General features: G+C 56.9%; 1 protein-coding gene across 1 annotated transcript in view; it reads left to right on the top strand.

The window, feature by feature from the left end:
* The window catches only part of DNAH17 (dynein axonemal heavy chain 17), a 99928-nt gene that overhangs the window by 8799 nt on the left and 75806 nt on the right, over positions 1–15323 (top strand). The window contains exons 12-16 of the mRNA XM_043585684.1: positions 3138–3403; positions 4097–4292; positions 6167–6313; positions 11621–11729; positions 12697–12800. Of these exons, the coding sequence (XP_043441619.1) occupies positions 3138–3403; positions 4097–4292; positions 6167–6313; positions 11621–11729; positions 12697–12800 (822 nt within the window). The remainder of the gene's footprint in view (positions 1–3137; positions 3404–4096; positions 4293–6166; positions 6314–11620; positions 11730–12696; positions 12801–15323) is intronic.

Below are 15323 nucleotides of genomic sequence, written 5' to 3'. Positions count from 1 at the left end.
GTCCAGTTGGCCCCAGCCCCCACCACTCCTTCCTGCCCTCGCTCACCCCTCTTTGTGCATTTCCGTGGCCTGCCTGGTCCCAACAAAACGATGGAGGGGGGACTCTGCTGATGCCACGGCCCCTCTGGAGAATGGGCATCGAGCATTCAGATGCGTAAATATACGTATGTACTTGGGGAGGTTTTTTATTTCTGCCTGGTTTTCCGCGTGTTTCTCGACGCGGACACTCTGCGGGTCAGACCTGCTGCTTCCCCTGCTGTGCAGGCTCTAGGCTGCTGCAGGAAGTTCAGTGCCCACAGGGGACGCCCAGTAGTCATTCTAGGATCTTCGGTCCCACGCGCTTGGCTGAACTTGTCACCCACGTTAGCCATCTCCTTGTGCCAGCTCGGAAAAGTCCAGAAGCCTGCGCAGGGTCACGCTGTTAGCCAGCCAGCGGCAGAGCCGGGACCCCAAACCAGCCTGAGCGTGGCCAGACAGGAGGACAGTTGGGGTGGCCCAGGTAGCTCAGGGTGCTGACCATCTTCCTGGATCCTGGATCTCCCCGGCGGAAATGGCCAGGATGTGCCTTTGCCTTCGCCTTCTAGACCTTGTTTTTGCAAACGCAAGGGAATCGGATCTGCAAATGGGATGAGCAAGTTAGTCTTAGATTCAGTCGGTGCTCCAAGCAGAATATCCGTGAATGCAAATTAACACAGCAGTGGAAGTGCTGTTCCCGTCTCTGGAACATTCTTCCCCTTAGGTAGCTGCCTCAGGCCAGCGCGAGGCCTCCAGGACTTCCCTGCAGACCCGCCGGCCCTCCCTGATGTCTTCTATTGTGTGTGGGTCTCTGTGTGTTCATTGTCCTCCGGGCTCGAATATCACCTCCCCAAAGGCAGGCGCTTGATTTGGGTGCACTCGGAACCCAGCCAGCCGGGCACGACAGCAGGTGCTTTTGGGCTCTCGTCGCCCAGGGAACTGGCTCCGGCCGAGGGAGCGGAGTGGTACTGGTGTCCCAAAGCTCCAAGGGTCCCGAACACAGGTTTCCAGCCAGTCCTGTAACCTGGAAACAGGAGTCTCCCGCCGCACCCCGTGATGGGGTCTCCCAAGCTGGAGGGCAGCGCAGGAGCCGGGCGGGCCCTGTGCCTCCCCTCCTGCAAGGGCAGAGCTGAGAGACGCGTACCTGTGCTCTTGGGGCTCAGGAGCTGGGGCTTTGTGCTGGTCAGTCCAGGGGACTCAGGGACCTGGGCTGTTGCGGCCAGACCAACAAAGTCATCCCCTTCGTGATCGGGAGCCTGCGGTCAGCGCCGCGCTGCGAGGGGCAGGGTGTCCGGGAGGAAGCCCCCTCCCCCCAGGCACTCAAGGGGGTGGCGGAGGGAGGGGGCCACGAGCCAGAGCACAGAGGTCGTGAACAGGGCACTCTTCTGCCCGGGGCCTTTCTCGTCCCCTCTCCTTTCACGGCCTTAATCTGGGTTCTGCACGCAAAAAGGAAAGGTTCTCTCCGAAATTTTAACTTTGTGCTCGTGCTAGATTAAAAAGAAAAAAAGAAAAAGAGAGGGGTGCCTGGGTTGCTCGGTTGGTTAAAGGTCTGACTTTAGCATCTAGGCTCAGGTCCTGATCTCTCGGTTCGTGGGTTCCACATCTACCTGCCTTTCCCTCCGCACCCGGGAGCATTTCCTCTCCAGCTTGACAACCCTGAGCCCTAATTAGGACGGGCCCCCGGGGCTCCCTCCGTCCCAGCCCGTGGATTCCCTGCAAGTCCCCAAGCTGCCCCGATGCCGTCTCTCACACACAGCCAGGAAAGTTCTAGAGCAATTTTCCACATGATCTCCTGGCAGAAAATAAGATTAGCTTCCTGCCCAGAAGCCAAAACCATGTGAACGCGGCGGGGGGGGGGTGGTGGTGGGAGGGGAACCGGACAGACAGACCGTCAGGAGGGTCGTGAACCAACAAGAGGAACCTGTGTCAATTTTGTGAGAACTTGTGACAATGGTGACCCCCAGTGGCAGCCCCCCCCACCCCGCAGGGAGCTGTGCTTGGAGCCTTACTTTCTCCCAGCGATCCAGCTACTCTGTCTGGCTTTCCGGGGGCCTGAAGATCTCTCCTTTTTCTGCAGCCGGGTCTCACTGTTGGCCAGAAAGGCCATTTTGGGGACATTGTCATATTTTTCACACCAAAAACTGGGGCGAATCTGAGACTTGGGTCCAGTGCCCCCAGACCCCAAGAGCCTTGGACCTTGTGACCTGAGCACCTTTGATCTCCGTTTGCCTCAAGGGCCACTCTCATTGGCCCCAGTCCGGGTCTGGGATGACCTCAGGCCAGCTGAGGAGCTTCCAGAACTTTCTCTGTCTGGGTTCTAGGAAGGGCTCCCCCTTCAGGCCTAGCCCAGGGCCCTAGGCTTTGCTGTGCCTTGACCATGAGCTGTGACCTTTTAGGAAAATTCTCCATCGGATTCCAGCCAGCACCCTACCCCAAACATCCAGATAAAATATCTTGTTCTCTTCTACTAAGCGTTTTATGTTCTAAAACAATTCCTAATGTTGAGCGTACATAGGCCGTGAGGGCGATGAGCCAGCTACTTGCAGAGGTTCTCCTCGGGCATGGTTACTGTTTTCAGAAATGTGCTGTGTTGCCTCCCAGGTTAATTTGGGCCAATGGCATCCAGCAGACAGGTCTGCAGGCCTAGCTTTCCTCTCAGGGTAAAGGACACATTACAGGGGATTGCGGTAACCTTGGCTTGGACCCCCCCGCGTCACAGCCTACTCCACGTTCCAAACCTCCCTCTGTGACTTCCTCAAATCCTTGGGGGCGATGTTCTCAATCAGTGCTCCCCACCCCCCCCGCCCCCGGCATCTCTGCTCACTGCCTGGGCCCCCCGTCCCCACCTCCGCCCCCACCCTGGCCAGCCTGACTTCTCTCGGGCCTCGAATGTTACCAGACCTCAGACCTAGTTTGTAGCGTTGGCTTCCAGCCAAGCGTTTTGGGACCCCGCATGTGTCAACCTGCGAATCACGGAGGCGTCCCATTTAACCAGCTGCTCCACAGAGGAAGGTTCTGTGTCCTCGCCCCGTTGGGCCAACAGCCACGTGGCGGGGGGTGGTGCCGGGGAGGGGGCCGCCGGCGGGGACCCCGGCGAAGGCGCGCCTCTCCTCGCTCCCCAGCTCCTGTACATGTGTGGGGGCCTCCTGGAGCGGCCTCTGATTCTTGCTGAGGTGGTGCCCAGGTACTCGGTCATGCTGGAGCTGTTTGACGCCGAGCTGGACAACACCAAGACCTTGTACGACGCCCAGCTCGCAGCCTCCGCAGGCGGGAACATCCCCCCGCTCCACAAGAACATGCCCCCCGTGGCCGGGCAGCTGAAGTGGAGCCTGGAGCTGCAGGAGAGGTTGGAGGCACCCATGAGGGACCTGAAGCACATAGACCACCCGTGAGTCGCGGCCCCGGGGGGCAGCGCGCCTCCGTGGCGGCAGGGGAGGGGAGGGTCCATCCCGACTCCCGAGGCCGTCCCACCCTTCACGTTGGCCAGGCCTCTCCTCCCCAGAGCACGATCCCGGAAGAGACCCCACTCCCATCCCCCCTCCTCCAGCGGGAGCCTGCTCGGCGAGCTCGGCCCTAAGGATCTGGCTTGCCCCCGCCCCGACGGTCAGCCCGAGGGAGAGTGACGAAACCGTCCAAGTGAGGACGAGCACTGGCTGGTCGGAGCTTGTCACGGCAGGACGCGGACGCAGGCGGGGGAGGGGAGAACAGAGAGAGGGCTTCAGCTGTGCCCTGACTGGAGGCCGCCCCGGGCCTGGGGGCTGGAGGGGTCGCCTCTGCGATTGGCTTGGGGGGCGTCTCCGGCTTTCTCCAATCCATCTTGAGTTGGACGGGAAGCTGGCAGTCCTCAACCAAGTCCTGGCCATTTGGGGCCAATTGTTACCGGGGCGGGGGTTGACATCCTGGACCCGTTGCTGCCGTCACAGGCGGTTGTCTGTCTGTCCGTTCAGTCTCCCGGCCCAGAGGAAAGGGAAAGCCGGCTGCTTCAGCACCCCCAGTTCTGGGAGCCGCACTGAGGGCGCTAAAGAGACCCTGAAGGAGGCGGGCACCTCACCGCCCCGTCACCCCATCTGACCGATTCCAGGGTCATGTCCAGCACGGAGGCCAAGCTGATCTACCAGAAGTATGACGAGATGATGGGGCTGCTAAGAAACTACCGCGAGAGGATCTACCGGCAGTGGGTGGCCGGCGTGGACCAGGATTGCCACTTCAACCTGGGGCAGCCCCTGATACGGCGGGACCCCGTCACCAACCTCATCCGAGTCAACTTCAGCAAAGCGGTGCGTGCCGTCCTGCCGCCGTGTCCAGAGGGCGTCCGCGTCAAAGCTTCCACTGGGACCAGGGCCCCCCTACGGATGGCGGGTGGGAGAAGCCCAAAGAACAGACCCGTGGCGTATTTAGCTGGAACCTTACCGCGTGAGCGGCAAAGCGTGTCCGCGACGTGTCTGAGGCACGAGACCAAACGGCAGCTTCGGTGACGATAGTCCTTCGCAGCTTGGCTGCCTCTCCTGTGGTCTCAAGAGGCAACGTCAATCTGAGAATCGACAGGAACGCGGAGAGAAAGGTCCTTGCGGGGTCTGAGCAGAGGGGCCCTCTGGTTAAGTCAGGCTGGGTGGACAGGATTCACGGGTGGGCTGTGGGGCGTGCATCCCAGGGCTCAAACCTGGGTAGCTGTGAGCCAAGTGCCAAAGACAGAGGAGTGGGGTGGCCCAGGTTCCGGCCACAACGCACCTGCCACGCTTTAGATCCCGGCAGCGATGCCGGGGAGGCAGATGTGAGGTTTCTCCTTCTCTTCCACTAAAATGTGGTCTTTTTTTTTTTTTTTAACTCCACAAATGTTTACCGAGCACCTACTTTGTGTCGGTGCTTGGAGTAAATGAACGAACGAAGCAGACAAAAATCTCTGTCCTCCTGGAGCATACCTTTCACTGGAGGACGGGGCGGGAAGGAAAGGGAGAGCTGGGGGAAGGAGGCGGAGGAGGGGCAGGAGGAAATTTAAGTTGGCATAACAAAAGCAGCGAGGTAGGTGATACTGAGGAGGTAGGGACGGGTGGCTCCGAGAACCTGGAGGGCTGGGGGGCAGGTTGAAGTTTGGATGTCGGCAGAGACTTGCGGGAGGTCAGGGAGTTAGCGGATTCGAGGAGAAGCCTTTGAGGAGGGCAAACGGCTAAGGCGAGGACCACACGGGTGTGTTCGAGGGGCGGCGGGGAGGCCAGTGGGGTCTGGGGTCAGGGTGGAGTCAGCAGAGGGCTGGGGAGGGGAGTGGAAGAGGAGGTGAAGGGAGGGGTGGAGGAGGGCGGGAGACAGGGCACTGAGAGCCTCCAGGACCAGCAGAGGGACTTGGGTTTCCGTTCCGAGTGACGTGGCTGCCGTGGCGGGTTTTCGAGGACAGACGTGCCCCGATGTGGTTTGTATATTTCGGGGATCCCTCTAGGTGCCACGTGTGAACAGACGGGGGGCGGGGACAGGGGCAGGGGCAGGAAGCCCAGCTGGGAGGAGCCTTTTGCCATAATCCGGGAGAGAGACCACCGGACGGTGGTGGCCCAGATCAGCGTGTCGGCGACGACGGCGTGAGGGGCGAATGGCTTTTGGCCGCAGAGCCCGTGGGGCTCGGACGGGTTGGAAAGAGAGTCTTTGACGATGACAGCCTGAGCCCCAGCCGCTCTGGGCTGGCCCACTGGAGGGGCGGAACTGCCATCAGCTGGAGGCGGCGAGCAGAGCAGGCTGAGGGGAAGACAGCCTGTTCTGGCCACGTTGGGCTTGAGATGTCGTCTGGACGCGCGAATGGAGACGCTGTGTGGGCGGGTGGATACGGGAGCCCGAGGGTCGGGAGAGCGGTCTGGCTTGGGGACACAAACTTGTGTGTGGTGCCACCCACACGTGGCTGGTCCTTAAAGCCATGCTGTTGGGTGAGGTCGCCGAGGCGAGAGCGATCGAGAGGGCTCACACCCTGGGAGTCTCCAGCATGCAAACCTCTAAAGCGTCAAAGCACCACCTGATGGCGGTGACTGGGAGAGCCTGGTGTCCTGGATGCCAACGGGAGACCGTGCGCCCAGGACGGGGAGTGACCTGGGAGCGCCCTTCACCTGCGCTGCTGAGGGCCGTACCGTTGGGGTCGCGCCCTGACCTTTTCTGTGATCTCCATTGGCCCTAGTTGGTGGCAGTTCTGAGAGAGGTCAAGTACCTGGGTTTCCAGCAGCAAAAAGAGATCCCAAGCAGTGCCGAGGATCTGTTCTCACAGCATGAGACCTTCCGGAAGTTTGTGGGCAACTTGGAACTCATCGTTGGCTGGTACAATGAGGTGAGCTGGTGCAGTTTGGTTTTACTTGCCGAGTTTCGGGTTTTGTTTAGGACAAACAAAGGGGTAGGGTCTCCGAGCGCAGTAGAGGAGGGGAGGACCCCCTCTTGTTACAACGTGGCTCGAGCCACTCCGCCATCAACCCAAACAGCAGCGGCAGAGATGGGGACGGAACAGCCAGTGACGGAAACCTTACTTCCACTGGACGTTGGCCTCCGTCCCACGATTGCTTAGAGGCGCCGTACTCTCCTAAACGTAGTTTGCCCTTGGGGAATCTCAAAGCCATTCCGTTACTCCCAGTGGGGTGTGGCGGGGTGGGAGGGTTTACAAATTTCCCAGCGACCCTGTGACCCAAGAGGTGGAGGGCGGGAGCTGGCCTCGAGGTAGGCTGGACCGGGACCTGGGAGGGGACAGGTCCACCTGTGCTCTGTGGCACAAGAGGTCCTCTTCCGCCAGATCTGGGGACCTCACACAGGTGGTCGTGCAGAGGCTGGTTCCGAATCAGGGCTCCCAGTGACTGACTGGCCCCGGGGGCCGGGGCCTCCGGCTCCAGGGCTGTTTGTTCCGCGCACCCCCTTCCTGGCATGAGAGCCCCTGGAAGCTGAATCCAAGATCAGAAGGGGACGCGGGGAGGCGTGGACTCGGGTCGCCGTGGGCCGTGGCGGGCACCCCTCTCCGCACAGACCCCAGAAGACGCTGCCGCTGGGGCCACATGACCTTCGCTCCTGCCCAGGCTGCGGCGGACGAGGCTGCACGTGGGCTCTGCGTGAGCCTCCTGGGGTGGCCGCCACAGGCCGCCACAGACGCAGTGGCTTCCGACAGCACACGTCTACTCTCTTCCGGCTCTGAGGTCAGAAGTCCAAGATCTGCTTCCTTCTGCTGAAATCAGAGACGGGCCACTTCCTGGCGGGCTAAGCCGCCTCCTCGCCTGCCTCCTCGAGGCCACCGCCTTCCGCGTCCCTCTGCCGTCAGACGACACCCCTCCGGCCTCTGCCTCCTTTGTTACGCCCCTTCTTCCCCTCCGACCTTCTCGCCTCCCTCTCACGAGGACCTTGTGATTGCGTTGGGCCTGCCCGCCCGGATAATTCTGGACCACCTACCGGTCTCTAAGTGAATCTCATCCGCAAATTCTCTTTTGCCGGGTACGGTGGGATGGTCGCAGATCCCAGGGACTAGGACGCCGACGTCCTTGGAGAGCCATTTGGCCCACCACACCCGCCTGATCCACAGGGCCACCAAGATTCCCTCTCCTTGGAGCCCTGGGAATTTGGAATTGGCTGCCAGCCTCCTTCACGTGGGAGTCACAGAGAGACGGAGAAGGACAGAAGCACAGGCTGTGGAAGGAAGGGAACAGGCAGCTCAGCCCGCGGCCAGAGAGGCCCCGAGAGTCCAAGGAGGTGCCTGAACGTGGACTTTGCTGGTCCCATCCATCCCCTTGGGTCCCCCAGATGCGTCCACGTCTGTGCATTTCCGGTTGGTAACCTCGCTCATTCTGCACTCTCGTGAGATTCAAGCCACCGACGGCAGGTTCATGGTTCTCGCAGCGAGCTTGCCCCCGACGGGCAGCACCGTCACCGTCTGGGGCCTGGAACGTTTTCATTTTTGTTCTTGTGCTTTGTGCCTCAGATCCGCCCAAGAGATGCCTCTGTTCACGGGTTCCTGAGCCGAGGGCCCCTTTCTTAGAGCCGCAGGGCCGTGCCTCTGTTGCCTTCCCTCGCCTGTCTTGCAGGAGTCCTGTACCAAATGCCCGGGTCCATCCCGCACGGGCAGGGGAGCACTTGCACCTGCTCTCCGTCCCCTCCCCAGCAACCTCCCTAGGTTCCATGTGAGCTGGTATTCACCGGAGCACGGCACGCCCTGCACCTCCCTCCTAAGACCTAAGAAAATGGCAGCAGTAATGCTGAGTCCGAAGGGTGTTTCTGGAATAGCAGATGGTGCTTAGCCAACCTCTCCTGTAGGGGACGGTGGCCAGATCACACCGTGTGCTGGACCGAGCCCAGCAATCTGGTGCCAGCCAAGAGAAGAGTCGGAATATCCGAGGATTAAGAGAGAGGCCTTGGGGAGACCCGGGAAGCCCCCCGCTCCTGGTGGAGGTGACCCCCTTCGTGACCACGCTGGCAAAGCCGAGCGCGAAGTGAAGCGGGCCGGCTCGGGCCGTCACGTCGATTTGTCAGAAATACCGCCGCCACGCGGTGACGCGCGTGACGGTGGAAATGTCACCGAAGACGTGGTCAGTGGAAACTGAAGGAAGCTCGTTTTCACTAATCGTGTTTCTCAGGATAAAATTGTAGGTGGCTCGCTTACGTGCGCCGTCCCGCATCAGGCTCTGTGCTGACAGCGTGAAACTTTCTGGGGATTCTCTCTCCCCTTCTCTCTGCCCTTCCCCTGCTCACTCGCTCGCTCGCTCGCTCTCAAAATAAATAAATAAATAAATGTAAAAAAGAAGAGCCCGTCTTTGACTTCTGTGTTTCCACACGAAACCCAGCCAGGCCCACTGCTCTCCAACTCAAGAAGCCAGCAGCACGTTCGCTCCGGCTACGGATGCTGTCTGTCCCTCTTCTGTCCCTCTTCTGTCCCTCTGCTGATACAAACGTTGGGTTAGGGTGAGGAGGCCTGGAGCTAGAGACGCTCGCTGCTGACGCGGATTCCCCTCTTTTTTTTTTTTTAATTTTTTTTTTTCCAACGTTTATTTATTTTTGGGACAGAGAGAGACAGAGCATGAACGGGGGAGGGGCAGAGAGAGAGGGAGACACAGAATGGGAAGCAGGCTCCAGGCTCCAAGCCATCAGCCCAGAGCCCGACGCGGGGCTCGAACTCACAGACCGCGAGATCGTGACCTGGCTGAAGTCAGACGCTCAACCGACTGCGCCACCCAGGTGCCCCGGGATCCCCCTCTTTAAAGACGTGCCAGGCCCTTCTTGTCCTCGTGCTTTCTGTTGGCAAGAGACCACTGGCCTGCAGATGGCTCAGGTCTGTTAGTGTCCGAGCCAGAGAGGGGCACGCGGTGCTTTAAGGAGTCTGCTGGGGTATCCGAGGGACCGCCCGAGTGTGTTTTTTTTCCCCCAGGTCACACTTCTGAGGGCAGCACCCTAAAGGCGTGGGTTTATAACATAGGCTCTTAAAAAATACACAGGACGGACGTATCCTTACGTGGATCTCATCGCCGTGGGCTCTGTTTACTCTGGCAGTTACGACAGACATAGTGGCTGCTTTTCTGGGCGGTTACTACGGAAAATAGGCAATAAACGAACGGCCTTCCTGAGGCCCTGAGTGTCCACGTGCGTCGTGGACGGGACGCGCAGCCTGAGGCGGCCCCGGCCAGGCTGGCCTTGGATTCGGAGCCCGGGACATACCTCCCGTCTCTGCCCGTGACGCAGTCACCAGGAACTCAGCACCTTTCCCAGCTGGAGAAGTTCTGTGTGAAGGGTTCCCCGCTGAACTCTAGTCACAGGACTTAGTGACTAAACACACCACAGAGGCGTGCTGTGAAACGATCTCACTTGGGGTATGTTCTCAAAGCCACGGCACGGGTAATTGGGAGGGGACCACGGCCCGTTATAGTTATTTCGTAGCTAAACTCTGATGAGTGGAATCGGTACCTTCTCGTTCACTCGCTTTGTAATTCCATAGATAGAATTCTCTTCTTTCCGTCCTGTTTCTATCGGTGATAGGTTTGTAAGCTTTACTTCTCTGGCCTCACCCACCTGCTTAGAGAGTGAACCACATGAAAACACCTGAGGGTGGAGGTCAGCAGAAAGGGGTGGCGGCGGGGGGGGGGGGGGGGCACGTAAAAGGACCAAATAAATGTATGTGAGGGATTATTCTGAAAGGCAAGAGTGGTCAGCGTTTAATGTCCGATTTTAACTCTGTTTTGCATCCCTCACTTTATAAAGTACAAGTGTCCTTGAAAAGTTATATAAAATAAAAATGTTGCTAGGTAAAAGGACATTCCAAGACTCCAATGGTGCTTATCATTTAAAGGAATAATTTACAGGGGCGACGGGGTGGCTCAGTTGGTTGCGCGTCCGACTTCGGTTCAGGTCATGATCTCACGGCTCGTGAGTTCGAGCCCTGCGTCGGGGTCTGTGCTGATGGCTCAGAGCCTGGAGCCTGCTTCCGATTCTGTCTCCCTCCCTCTCTGTCCCTCCCCTGCTCACGCTCGCGCGCTCTCTCTCTCTCTATCAATAAACATTAAATTTTTTAAAAAGTTAAAAAAGGAATAATTTATAAACAACTGTATACACCCTCTTTCTCCTTTTTCCTCCTGTTTTGTGAATTGGTGTTTTTTCCAAGCCTTAAGTGAATTTCTCTATTAGAGCAGGGTAGAAGTGTATCAACACTATATAGGACCTGGATGAGTGCTCTGATTCACAAACAGCTTGAATAGCTTCCCTGTAGATCCTAGATTTCCTTTTCTATTTTTTTTAGTTGTTTTTAAAATTGTTTAAATGTGTGTTTATTTTTGAGAGAGAGAACAGAGGATGATGGGGGGCAGAAGGGGCAGAGAGAGGAAGACACAGAATCTGAAACAGGCTCCAGGCTCCGAGCCGTCAGCACAGAGCCCGACGCGGGGCTCGAACTCACAAGCCGTGAGATCGTGATCTCAGCGGAAGTCGGACGCTTAACCGACTGAGCCACCCAGGCGCCCCTCCTTTTTCATTTTTTAAAGTTTATTTATTTTGAGAGCGAGAAAGAACATGCGAACGGGAGGTGCAGAGAGAGGGAGAATCCCAAGCAGGCTCCACACTGTCAGCGCAGAGCCCAATGTGGGGCTTGAACTCATGAACTGCGAGATCGTGTCCTGAGCTGAAATCGAGTGGGAGGCTTAGCCAACTGAGCGCGGCCCCCCCACCACGCCCTGCCACACACACACACCGCCCAGGCACCCCCTGGGTCTCCTTGATGTACCTAAATTGCAGGCTTGGGGTTTATGACCAAGGAGAGATTCTGAGCCCCAACCTGCTTCAGTTACTCCTGTCCATTTCTCTGAGTTTCTTTGTATGATTTTAAGCCAAATAAAAACAGTTTGGGATTACACACTCATTATTGTCCCATTATCCCCTTTCCTTCTGTTTCTACCCCCATTCCGTAGGTAGCCAAGAGTTAAGTGCATACATAACTCCTTGGTGATAAAAGTAGCTTGTAGAAGCTGAAATCTCTGGAATTTGAATTATACATAATTCCCAATTAAATGACACAAGCTGTAATTGGTTTGGCTGGTAGTGGGTAAGAAAACCCTAACCATGAGACCATTTAAAATCTGGCTGGATTTGGAGCAAAGGCCCTGAGACTGTAGCCTTTTTGTTGCAGATAAAGACCACCGTGATGGATGTGGAATTTCCACTAATAAAGTCAGAGCTGGAAGCAATCGATGTCAAGTTATTGACTGCTGAAACAACGCTGTTCTGGAACGGGGAAGGTACTGAGGCCATGTTTGTCTCACTGGGAGGATGACCAGCAGATCAATGGCGGTGGGACGGGGTGGGGGGGATGTCCTCCCTGTCCAGTGTCTGTCCTATGATACTTGCAAATGGCTGCTTCTGCCTCCCGGTTGGGTGGGTCCACTTTGACTCCAGTGGGGTTATGTTAAAGGCCATCGGAGAGTTCCACCTGCTTGCCCTGTCCCAAAGAGCCCATTTGTGTCACTTACGAATGGAATCAGGCAAAGACCCCTGCGGGGAACACCAAGGGTCCCAAAGTTTTCACAGTGGGCTTGTGGGGCCTGGGGCTCTTTGGTGGTTTCCTGGGCAGGTGTTGGAGAAGCAGAAAGAAGTGTGCCCATGAAGTCCCTTCCTCCCGCCACCGGAGCAGGCAGAAGCCTTCCCCCCTGATGTCCCTCCCCTCCGGACCCACCTCTGGGTGGCCACCACCGCCAAGGCTGTCTCCTTTATCAAAGCCTGCAACTTGCCCTGGGCCGTTTTTCGGCCATATCCTGTCTCCACTGTCTCAGTTAGAAGGTGGGACCATCCACCTTCCTGCAGCCAGGGTTGGCCTGGACTTTCCGTGCAGAGGAGATACACTGCTTCTCACTGTGGCCCAAGGACGCACCTCTTTCCAGCCGCTGTGGCCCAGGATGTTGAGACCTGTCACCATGCTCATGTGTCTCCAGTGCCCTGCTGGTGGTTGGAGGGGCAGGGGCGCGAGGGGTCCCCTCGGGGGGTGGGGGCCCGAGAACTGATGACCCACCTATTTGGGGATAGGGAAGTCCTGCTTCTGAACAGACGCTGCGTGCGTCGTCCGTCAGCATTGCGTTTGGAGAACTCTGGATGAGCAGCGGGCATGTTTTCCAAGTGCTGTCTGGCAGTGATGAGTGCGAAAGCCTGCCCAAGACTTTTCACTGTTCTGAATTGTTCATTTCGTTATATTCCTTGATGTTTATATTTTAGGTGTGTTAGAGTATATCCAAGACTTGCGAGAAATTCTACATAATTTGCAGAACAGGATGCAAAAAGCCAAGCAAAATATAGATGGAATTTCTCAGGCCATGAAGGTGAGTAAGCAGCAAGGTATTATAGAGCAGGGCTTAACCAGAAGCCCAGGAGAGGGTCCTGGGGAGAAGGCACCTGCGGAGATGCTCACAGAGAGTCCCAAAGGCAGCAGGAACTTGTTGTGTGAGGCTCTGGACTGCACAATGATGTCAAGGTGGTCCCAAGGCAGAGAAGTCCCAGGCCAGGGTGCAGAATTCAATTCTGTTCCGTTCTGTTGAGCTCAGCAAGAGTGCTTGTAGGGTCCTCTCTCTGCCGGGAAGGCACCGGGAACAGGGGGCAGGAAGGTACCCTGAGACTCAGCTCGGCTCAGGGAGGCACCGAGATGACTTTCACTCAAGCCCAATCCAGGAAACTGGGGGCGAATTCCTTCACTAGCTTCCCCACGGTCCATCATCAAGGCCCTAACGTGCAGAGAGACATCTGCAGTGACACATCCAAAGGGGAGCTTGAACTGCCCTGCCTCGTTAATTTACAGTCTACTACATGACTCCATTTTTTTTTAAGTTTATTTCTTTAAGTGATCTCTGTGCTCAACGTGGGGCTCAAACTCATGACCCTGAGATTAAGAATCACGTGCTCCACTGGCTGAGCCAACCAGGAGGCACCCCACTCCATTTCATTTTTAAAACAATCATGTTTAAGCTCTATGTCTCCATTGATATATCAAGATTAAATAATCACATTCTGTTTTACTGCCCATTGTGCCCCCACCCATGGGACCTCACATATTCTGCCACCTCCGGCCCCTTCCCTGCAAATGTCTGAGCTGGAAGAGTTTCACGTTTCTGACTCTGGCCATCGTTTGGTTTTGAGTCTCCTTTGTCATGGTGTGAACTTTCTTTTCTTTTCTCTTTTTTCTTTTCTATGTTTGAGAGGTAGGGAGGGAGGGGCTCACCAACACCCGCTTGGGTTTACTCCATAAACTGTAGACCGGGATCATTGCTCGGTTGTCGCTTGAGTGGAATATTTCTTCAGGTGGTTTCTGCGGGCAGGAAAGGTGCATTGATGACCTAGTGGGTCCTTGCTTGTCCAAAAATCTGTCTCTCTTGACCTCACCTGCAGCTGTCCTGTCCAGATGAGCAATTTTTTTGATACGGTCCTTTCCTTTCAACAGTCTAAAGACATCTGTGTATCAGCGAGCTCACGCTGCCCTGACAAAGCCTGCTGGCTGGGCGGCTTAAACAGCAGAAGTTCATTTCCTCACAGTCTGGGAGGCAGGACGTCCGGATAGGGTGCCGTCAGGGTGGTTTTCCAGAGGCCTCTGTCCTGGGTTCCCAGACGGCCGTCTCCTCCCCGTGTCTTCATGTGGTCATCCCTCTGTGCATGTCTGTGTCCTGATCTCCCCTTGTTATAAGGACATGAGTCACACTCGGCTCTTGCCCACCTAATGGCCCCATTTTGCCTTCACCAGCTCTTTAAAGACCCCTTTCTAGACACATCCCACGATACCAGGGGGTCCGGGATTCAGCCTGTGAATTTGGGGGACACAGTTCAGCCATCACAGTCCCTGTCTCCCAGGCCCACGTTGACAAGGCTGGCGATGGTGTGACTGTCCTGTGGGTGCCCCTGCTCTCTCTGTAGGCACGTAAAGTTCTTCGTCACCATCGGGGCTCAGAAATGCCCCCGCTGTGCGTCTGGACAGGTGTCTCCTCTTGTTAACGCTCCCCAGACTTGGTTAAGTGCTTCCTGTCCCAAAGAGGCCGAATCTTCTGTACCTGCTCAATGTCTCATGGGTACCCCCTTCGGGAGCTCTGCCAGTCTCCACGTTCTCCACCGGGCACAGCAGGAATGCTGGTTCTCCTGGCTCTGATCTTGCTGGGGTCAGGAGTGCGTTCTGACTGCGCCCTCTGTGTCAGAGCAGGAAGGGGGGTTGGGGACATTGGCCTGGCTGCCATAACACGACATCTCAGCCTCCAATAGCACACGTTCAGTCGGCTCTGCTCTAGAAGCTGCAGGTCTAAGATCAGGGTGCTGTCAGCTGTAGTTGATGGCGAGGGCTCCTTTCCTGCCTCACATGGTGAGGACACAGTTAGTCTCTCTGCCTTTTCCTATCAGGACACTAATCCCATCGAGGGGCCCCATCTCATCTGGCTGGCCCTTCTCACCTCCCACGTTAATCTCAGTTACAGGGGGAGCAGTCACCGGGCCCCTCGTGCTGGCCTCAGGGCCCTGCCCCCAGCCGTGTCCTCTACACGTCCATTCAGAAGCTGCAGCCCGGCCGGAAGGGAGGGGGTGGATGGAGGGCCACCTCACTCAGGGTTTGGGTGCAGAAGCGGGGTCTGGCTCGCCCAGGCCCTCACACGGATTACTCCATCCAAAAACAGCAACCCAAACAAGACAGTAAGTAGTATCTGACTCCCCGGCTGCATGAGGAAACCAAGTAATTGGAAAAGAAAACAATTCAAGTCAGTCTATTAGACCTGAAATAAATAATGCAAAAAAAATAAATAAGGCACATGTAATTCTCAAATACTGGGGAGAAAGGAGAGGCAGGTGAGCTAAACCTTGGTTGCTCACACTCGAGT

The sequence above is a fragment of the Prionailurus bengalensis genome, chromosome E1 (genome assembly GCF_016509475.1).
Source record: "Prionailurus bengalensis isolate Pbe53 chromosome E1, Fcat_Pben_1.1_paternal_pri, whole genome shotgun sequence".
Taxonomy (NCBI): domain Eukaryota; kingdom Metazoa; phylum Chordata; class Mammalia; order Carnivora; family Felidae; genus Prionailurus; species Prionailurus bengalensis.
The sequence above is the reverse complement of the archived record's forward strand: the minus strand, read 5'-3'. Positions and strand labels throughout refer to the sequence as shown.